This window comes from Corapipo altera, unplaced genomic scaffold (genome assembly GCF_003945725.1).
Source record: "Corapipo altera isolate COAL_440 unplaced genomic scaffold, ASM394572v1 71, whole genome shotgun sequence".
In the NCBI taxonomy this organism is placed as follows: Eukaryota; Metazoa; Chordata; class Aves; order Passeriformes; family Pipridae; genus Corapipo; species Corapipo altera.
In genome coordinates, this window is record NW_020884916.1 from 1,944,118 (window position 1) to 1,952,803 (window position 8,686).

At 61.4% G+C, this 8,686-nt stretch overlaps 1 protein-coding gene across 1 annotated transcript; it reads left to right on the plus strand.

The window, feature by feature from the left end:
* The first annotated feature begins 269 nt into the window (after positions 1-269).
* Positions 270-5,586, plus strand: HINFP (histone H4 transcription factor). Its single transcript, XM_027655779.1, has 9 exons — positions 270-507; positions 1,220-1,446; positions 1,599-1,710; positions 2,180-2,332; positions 2,952-3,029; positions 3,121-3,241; positions 3,334-3,472; positions 3,588-3,712; positions 4,339-5,586. The coding sequence occupies exons 1-9, from the start codon at positions 345-347 to the stop codon at positions 4,889-4,891; spliced, it is 1,671 nt and encodes a 556-aa protein (XP_027511580.1). The 5' UTR covers positions 270-344; the 3' UTR covers positions 4,892-5,586.
* Positions 5,587-8,686: the final 3,100 nt, after the last annotated feature.

Below are 8,686 nucleotides of genomic sequence, written 5' to 3' on the forward strand. Positions count from 1 at the left end.
ATCCCGAGGCTGTTTGGAATCCTCCCTCTCCCCGTTGGGACCCAAAGCGCCCCGGAACCTTAGCGAGGCGGCGCCGCTTTCCCGGCGGGCCCTCTCAGGTGCCGCGCGCGCGACGCCTTCCCGCGCGGCGATTGGCCGGCGGGCCAAGGCGAGGGCGGTTCCTATTGGCTGTCGGGCGCGGTCCGTCGCGTTCCGGAGCCCCCCTGCGGGGCAGAGGCGGGCGGAGGGGCGGCGGCGCCGGAGGTCTCATCCCCGCTCTCCCTGCACCTCGCGGGGCTCCGAGTCGCTCCCGGCTGGCCGCGGGAGGCTTCAGTGGCTCTGCCCGGCTCCGCGGGGCTCCGGCCATGCCGCCGAGCAGGGCCGGCGGGAAGGGGGCCGTGGTGCTGCAGTGCGAGTGGCAGCAGTGCTCGTACGTGGCGGCGGGGATGGAGGAGTTCTGCGGGCACGTGGCGCAGCACCTGCAGCAGCACCTCCCCGGAGAGAACCGCGACGAGATAGACCCTCTGGGTAAGGGGCTGGAGGCCTTCTCGCTCTCCACTGCTCCCTGACAGGAGGGAGGAGCAGGGGGGGGCAGGAGTCGGGTTCTGCTCCCAGGGAACAAGGGACAGGCTGTGCCAGGGGAGGGCCAGGTTGGATATCAGGAGGGGTTTATTCATGGAAAGGGCTGTCAGGCACTGGAAGGGGCTGCCCAGGGAGGTGGTGGAGTCTCCACCCCTGGAGGTGTCCAAGGAAGGACTGGACATGGCACTCAGGGCTCTGGGCTGGGGGACAAGGTGGGCATCGGGCACAGGGTGGGCTGGATGATCCTGAAGGTCTTTTCCAACCTGTGATTCCACGAGAAGAGAAGGTTTCTGGCCTCCTTCCTCCTCCCCTCCCTGAGCAGAGCAGTGCTGCCTGTTGCATTTTGCTTCCCCCAGCATTGGCTTGGAGATAATTTGGCCTGTCACGTGACCTGCCTTCCCAGGGGAGGCTGCTGGGCTTTTTTGAAGTGTGGTTACTCTTTTCCTTCAGAGGAAGTGAAAAATACCAAGAGCAGCAGCTGGCAAAGGCTGTGTGTGCTCAGGTGGGGAGGCAGCGAGTCGGATCTCACCAAAACCCCCGTGGCGTTTTTTCCCCCGGAGGGTTTCCCCCTGACCAGTGGACTGGGTGATCTCAGAGGTCTTTCCCAGCCTGGCTGATGATCCTGTGATTCAGGCTGTGTGTGTTCTGTGTGTTGCAGAGGAGTACACGTGCCTGTGGCAGGACTGTGGGTTCTGCTCCCCGGAGAGCCCCTCCGACCTCGTGCGCCACGTCTACTTCCACTGCTACCACACCAAGCTCAAGCAGTGGGGGCTGCGGGCCCTGCAGAGCCAGGGGGACGTCAGCCACTGCCAGCTGGACTTCCAGAGCAGGAACATCATCCCTGAGATCCAGGAGAACTTCCTGTGCCTCTGGGAGTACTGTGAGGTGAGAACAGGGGGCTTGGTCTAACCGAGGGAGGGAGAGCTGCTGCTGCCCTGCACCCCGACCTGCTGGCTCTGCTGGGGCCTGAGTGAAAGCACCTGAGCTTGTGCTGATCTCTTTTTTTTGACCCTGTTTTTTCTGTCCTTCCTCCCCAGAGATCCTTTGATAACCCCGAGTGGTTCTACCGGCACGTGGAGGATCACAGCTTCTGCTCTGAGTACAAGGCAGCAGGGAAGGAGAACCACGTGGTGCTCTGTGGCTGGAAAGGTTTGTGTGTGGCTCCAGGGCCTCTCCAGAGGGGCTTTGCACGGGGCTGGGTTGCAAATGTGGCACAGGAGAGCTCTCTGCTCCCTGGGAGGGTTTCAGGGAGCCCCTGGACCTTCAAAAATATGTGTGTCTGTGGTCCTGACAGGGAAGTGTCCTGTAGGATTTGCTTCAGGGCATCCAGCTGAGTGCTTGACAACGGACTTCTCATTAATATTTAATTAGTCCCTAGAAGAAAAAGGCAGGAGTTTATTTTTATCTGTAATTTCCCCCTGTGTTTGTGCAGTTGCCTCAACTGCTGGTAGGGCTTGTGCCAGTTGCACACCAGCAACCTCACCCTGCTGTGCCCCTGCTCCCTGGGCTTTTTTGGGGCCTTGCTGCCCCAAAGAGAAGGAAGAAGGCTGGTAATCAGTCAGGCTGTGTGTCGTGGCCCAGCTGTGAGGGGTCTCACTGTGCTGTTGTTTGTGCCCAGACTGTGACTGCAGCTTCAAGGGCCGCTGCAAACTGCGGGAGCACCTGCGCAGCCACACGCAGGAGAAGGTGGTGGCCTGTCCCACCTGTGGGGGGATGTTTGCCAACAACACCAAGTTCTTCGACCACATCCGCCGTCAGACCGCCCTGGACCGTAAGCCAGGGGGCAGGGAGGGGGCAGGGGGGGATTCCTGGGGCTGGGATGTTTGGGAAGAGACCTCCAAAGTCATCCAGTCCAACCTGTGCCCGATGCCCACCTTGCCACCCAGCCCAGTCATTCCTTGGACACCTCCAGGGATGGGAACTCCAAACCTCCCTGGGCAGCCCCTTCCAATGCCTGACCACCCTTTCCAGGAAGAAATTCTTCCTGATGTCCAACCTGAACCTCCCCTGGCACAGCCTGTGTCTTCTGAGAAGTGTCCTCTGGCAGAGGCAAGGTTGGAGGGCTCACACTGTTCAGCCAGAACTGTTCCTCCTGCAGAGTCCCAGGCAGCAGCACTGGGATTTGCTGGCTCAGTTCCCTGTGTGACAGTGTGTGTGATGGTTTCTCCCCAGTTTCTGCAGTGGGAGGCTGTGCTTTTGGTCTTTGCAAGTGTTGTTTTGGTTTTTTTTTTTTTATTTGGCTTTGTAGCGAGTGTGTGCTGTGTCTGCCTGCAGAGAAGGGTTTCCAGCTCCCCTGTAACCACCTCTATTTCTCACTCACTGCTCTTTGTGCTGTTCTCTCTGCTCTGATCTCCTTTCTCACCACCCCCTCCCCTTCCTCCCTGTCCCAGAGCAGAGGTTCCAGTGTTCCCACTGCTCCAAGAGGTTTGCCACGGAGAGGCTGCTCCGCGACCACATGAGGAACCACGGTGAGTAAAGGCCCCTTCTCCCAGCTGAGCCCCTGAGGAGTGAGTGCTCTGCCCTGCTTTGGGGTCACGTTTCCCCCTGTCCTTGGCACAGTGAACCACTACAAGTGCCCTCTGTGTGACATGACGTGCCCCCTGCCCTCCTCCCTGCGCAACCACATTCGCTTCCGGCACAGCGAGGAGCGGCCCTTCAAGTGTGACTACTGTGACTACAGGTGAGGGCCAGGGCTTTCCCTGCTCCCAGAGGCAGATGTGTGTGCATGTGCTGCCACGTTCACAGCTCTGTTCCCTCCCCCTTGCCTTCCAGCTGCAAGAACCTCATTGATCTGAGGAAGCACCTGGACACGCACAGCAAGGAGCCGGCGTATCGCTGCGAGTTCGAGGCCTGCAGCTTCTCTGCACGGTCCCTCTGCTCCATCAAGCTGCACTACAGGAAAGTCCACGAGGTGGGAAGGCAGCAGGGCTTGCGTTGCTCCTGTTGCCCTGTGTCAGTCTTCCCAGAGAAGCTGATTCCCCCTTCCATGCCGTGGTGCTCACGCCCCTCTCTGTGCCCCCCCCCAGGGTGACTCGGAGCCCCGGTACAAGTGCCACGTGTGTGACAAGTGCTTCACACGTGGGAACAACCTCACTGTGCACCTCAGGAAGAAGCACCAGTTCAAGTGGCCCTCGGGGCACCCCCGCTTCAGGTACTGCCTGTGCTGAGCTCCTCTCTGCCTCCTCTCCAGGGCAGGGGACGGCTGGGGCTGCATTCTGTGTCCTGCTGCAGCACAGACCTGGCGGTGCTCGGGCTCTGGTGTTTGTAGTGTGCTCAAGACCCTTTGCCCAGTGTCTGGGCAGTAAACATTCAGTGGGATCTGGCACAGTGACAGGGGAGTACTGGGAGGCAGCTCCAGCACTGGGTCAGAGATCTGGGGCAAGGGCAGCAGTGGGACACTCCTGAGCTTGGCCGGGGCAGCTCCAGCTGTGCCCCTCTAGAGAGAGCTGCAGCAGGTCAATCCCTTGGCAGATACCTCTGCTGCATCCTCCCTAGGAAACTGCAGAGGGTTTCCAGAGCTGGGAGGGGAAGAGGATGGACTTCAAATGCTCCCAGTGAAGCAGAGTGGTGGGGGGAGATGGGCTGGGGGGATGATCAAGGTTTGTGGCACGAAGCTTGGGAGCTGCCACGTGGGTGTGGGTTTAGGCTTTTTATCTTACTTGCACAGTATTATCTATGCAGCACAGGGCTTTGAAACCTAGAATCCCCCTTCCTTGGTTGTTCCTGTCTCCTGGGAAGGGGAGTGTGACTGTCCCTCCCCTTGCCTGTGTGTCCCAGGTACAGGGAGCACGAGGACGGCTACATGCGGCTGCAGCTGGTGCGTTACGAGAGCGTGGAGCTCACAGAGCAGCTCCTGAAGGACAGGGAGAAGCGTGGGGAGGCCCTCGAGGGCCCAGCTGAGTGCGTGGTGCTGCCTGAGGGGGAGGGCAACCTGCAGGGCATCATCCTGGAGCCCCCAGCAGACGCTCCCCTGGCAGAGGAGAACAGGAGCTCTGAGCTGTGCCCGGCCCCGTGCTCTGCTGGCAGCCCTGAGCCAGCACAGCCCAGCACCTTCCAGGGAGCTGCACTGTCATCAGAGCAAGAGCCCAGCACCTTCCCAGGGCCTGCTTTGTCCTCAGAGCAAGAGCCCAGCACCCCCAGCAGCCCCATCATCCGGGTGGTGAACAGGACCAACGAGCACGGGGAGAGCGAGACTGTGTATTATGTGATGGCCAGCACGGCCCCAGAGGAGCAGGGGACAGCCCCTGCAGGGCTGGCTGTGGAGCTGGAGGAGAATGTCATGGACAGGCTGCAGAAGACAGCAGAGGAGCTGGGCATCCAGATCGTGTGAGGTGCCCCCAGGCCTCTGTGTGTGTGGAAAACTTGGGCCTCCGTGGGATGTGCTGGTGGGGGAGGTTGGGGGGTGCCTGGGGGAGAGGCCTGGGCTTGTCTTCACCCTGTGCTGCCCCAGCCTGGCTGGCTGCTGGTTCTGGGCAGCATGGGCAGAGGGGAAGGACGGGTCTCTCAGCTGTGGATCAAGGGATGTGAGCTGGGAAGGGCTGTCTGTCTCCCCCTCTTGGAGATTAGGGACTAGCAAGCCTCTCCCACCCTCCCAGGAGGTTTGGCCTAGGCCTGGCCCGGGTAACTCATGGGTGATGTGGTCCCTTGCTGAGCCTGTTCCTCAGCCAGGACCTTTCCAGGTTGGATGGTGTGTGGAGCAGACACTGGTGCTGAAGCCTCTTTGGGGAGATGTGTGGCCTTTAGCAGTGTCCTTCCCCATCCAGAGTTTCTCCAGGGGATGGCAGTGCCTTCATCAGCACGTTCCTGCACATCAGCTCTCCTGGTTGGCACCCCTGATCCCATGAGCATCTGGGAGGAGAGGGCTGGAGGTGCTGTCCCTTGCAGGCCACTGCAGCACTGGGACACTGGGGAGCTTCCCTTCTGCTTTTGACATTCCCTGGGTTTCCTCCCCACATTGGGGTTTGGGCTCCTGGTTGGGCAAAGTGTACCTTGGCACGACGAATAAAGATCAGGCTGCCAGGCTGAGCAGTGTCTGGTGTGTGTTCCAGCCCCATCCCTGCCAGCTGTGGGGTGAGGAGGTGACACTGGGGTACCCTGAGCCTGCAGTGTGGGAGGTGGGCACTGAAGAGCTGCCAGGATCTCCTGAAACCCTGCAGCTGGCACTGAAGTGTGCTGCTCCATGTCCCCAGAGGTGGCACTGGAAGGCCAGGTTTAGCTCTGGCACTCCCGTTCCTGCTGTGGGTTTGATTTTTGCTGCCTCCTCCAGGGCTGTCTGCTGCCTGCTCTGGCCTTTTTTGAATACTGGGGGTAGCCTGGATTTGTGAGCAGAGCCAGCTTGTCCTTTGTCGAGTGACTGGACAAGGACAGTGTGAATTTGGGGTCCCTGAGGTGACCTTTGTGCCCTCCCTACCCTGTGTGGAAGTGCTGAGCCCAGGTGGAGGCAGGGAGGCACCTTACTGGATGCTGACTTTTTCCCCTTGCTCCTTCCTCAAGCAGCTTGAGCAAAAGCTGTTGGAATTCCAGTTTAATGGAGGAAATCCCTTTATCCTAAACCCTTGGCCATCTGCTCACTTTCCAGTTGCACCCACTGGCTGTGGTTTGGTGGCTGTGCCCTTGGGGTGGGGCAGTGATGAGCAGCCCTGGGTGAGGGGCACTGAGCTGTGCAAGGTGCCATCCAGGGGCTGGGTATGGAGCAGGGATGAAGTGGGCAGAGCTGCCTGAAGGTGTCCTGGGGCTGGATCCGTGTGTGAAGGGCCATGTGCACCCCTGCACCCCAAAACTGTGCTCTCCAGGGGTGTGGGGCAGTGGAACACAAGTAGGGCCATGTACTGGGCACCTGGTGCTCAGGGGGTGTCCCAGCAGCCCTGGCAGCACAGAAGGCCAGAGGATGCTCCTAGATCCAGGCAGAGCATCCCTGGGCTTGGAATGCAAGGTTCAGGCCTTGCCCAGCCTTCCCTTCCCTGCTCCCTGGTCCTTGGCAGAGCTGGGCCAAGGATACCTTCGAGAGAAGGGCCCTGTGCCAGGTTTGCCTTCGCAGCACTCCCAGCCTTGGCCCTCATTCCAACGTCCTGCCAGAGCCAGGGCTGTGCCTGCATTATGTTGGATGGAGTGGTGGGTGTTGGGAGTGGAGGAGAGGCTGTGGTGCCTGGGAGTTGTCCCTTTAAACACCGGGTCCAGGCAGGGTAAATCTGCCAGAGATTATCTGCTGGGGAGAGGATTGGCATTAGAGGGAATGTCTCCTCCCTTCCCCCATGTCCTACAGCATCCCCTGTCCTGTGTGTGTGTGTATGGAAAACCAAGTTCACTTTCTCCTGGGCGAGCAGAGAGGGGGGTCTGTGGTCTGAGGGGCGAGGGGAGGAGAGCAGAGTGTGCACCATGGCACTGGGCCTCCTCTTCCTCGCCATGCTGGCCATGCTGGTCTCCTGCGAGGACCCAGAAGGTAACAGGGCGTTTTTGGGGGGATGAGGGGCTTGCAGGGTGCCCCAGAGCTGCTGGACCAGTCTTTCCCAGTAAGGGCAAGACTTCTACCACACCTCTGTGCTGGGGCTTGGCACAGGGGAAGCGGGAGCTGGGGTCTGGGAGTGAGGACACTCACCACAGTGAGGGGTGGGGGTGGGCTGAGAGGAGTTTTGGTGGGCTCAAACACCTCCCTGTGGGACCCCGAGGGCTGGGGAGCTGGTGGGAATGGTGGTCCTCACCCCCCAGCCTTGCTCTCAGTGGCACCAGAAGACCTGGATACCTACTGGTCTGGCACAGCCCCCATCTGCATGGGGGGCTGCAAGGGGAAGCACAAGGAGCTGAAGAGGAGCCAGTGTGGGAACGGCAGCTGCTGCTGGCTGGGCTACAAATCCTTCTGCAGAGGTAAAACCAAAGTGGGAAGAGCGGGGTGGGGGTCCTGGGGCTGCTGCAGGGCTCGGCACGGGCACCCTGAGGAGGGCAGGGTTTGTGCCACACACACACACGTGTGTGAGTCCCTCCAGCAGCCTGGCCCTGGGGCCACGTGGGGACACAGATCCTGCCCAGCCCCTGGTCCCCATCCGGGACCCGCAGCCCTGCCTGGGGCACCCCTGGGGCTGCCGGTTGCACAGGGTGGTGGCAGACGGGACCCTCCGTGTTGGCAGTGAACTGCGGGCGGCCCGAGGCGGATTTCAACTCGGTGGTGCACGGGAACGACTGGTGGGTGGGCTCCGTGGTGCGCTACAGCTGCCGGCCCGGCTTCCTGCTGCTGGGGGACCCGGTCAGCGCCTGCCAGTCCGACGGCCGCTGGACCCCCAAGCCCTCCTGCCTCCGTGAGTACAGCGGGGGGCACGCCGAGCCCCCTGCCCGCACGGGGATGGGGCTGCAGGAGTGCCCCCGGCCCCCCTTTCCCCCGGGAAAGTGCCCCGCGGTGGGCACCCTTTGACGCGCCCCGTCCCTGCTCCCGCAGGGATCTGCCTGCGGGGTCGGATCGAGATCAGCGAGCGGGACATCACCGGGAAGTGCTCGTCGTCCTGCAGCTCCCAGGCCCACCTGGGGGCCTCCCTGAACCGCGGCTGCATCAAGATCTCGTCCTGTGTGACCAAGCAGTCGGGCTGGGCGCGCTGGTTCCAGCGCTGTGACATCTGCGAGTGCGACTGCCACGTGCCCTGCGGTGAGTGCCGGCGGTGCCAGCCCTGCCCTGGGGCCGCTGCTCTGCGGGAAGGGTTGGCACTGACTCCTGGGGGCTGCAAACAGCTCAGGATCTGCTGCCTTTGCTCCCCTCGCAGGTTCCTCCAGCTAGAGCTGGGCCATCCAGGGCTGTGGCCCCGCGCTGAGGGAGGCTTCCACCCTGGGTGTCTGTTCCCTCCACCACGTGTCTCCATTGCTTCCATAAGCTCCATCCATCCCAAGGCTGCCGTCTGAGAGGAGAAGAGATGTTCTGGACTCGCTCTTGCAGGGCTGCCTTGCTGTCTGGCCCCATTCCAGGGCTCTCCAGGGGCGGGGGACACTCAAATCCCCTTTTAGGGAGGAGGCAGCACGTGTGCATGTGCCTGCAGCAGGAGGATCTGTCCCATCAGTGCTGCAGGCTGGGATTTCTCCATGTGCCAGGGATTCCCTGCACACAGGCCAGGGGTAGATCTGCCCTCTGTGTTTGCTGCAGCCCTCA

Excerpts from the sequence above, each read along its gene's own strand:
- HINFP (XM_027655779.1), top strand. The coding sequence starts at position 345 with ATGCCGCCGAGCAGGGCCGGCGGGAAGGGGGCCGTGGTGCTGCAGTGC. Across the intron at positions 2,333-2,951 it reads CCGTCAGACCGCCCTGGACC|AGCAGAGGTTCCAGTGTTCC; the intron begins GTAAGCCAGGGG and ends TCCCTGTCCCAG. Across the intron at positions 3,473-3,587 it reads ACTACAGGAAAGTCCACGAG|GGTGACTCGGAGCCCCGGTA; the intron begins GTGGGAAGGCAG and ends GCCCCCCCCCAG.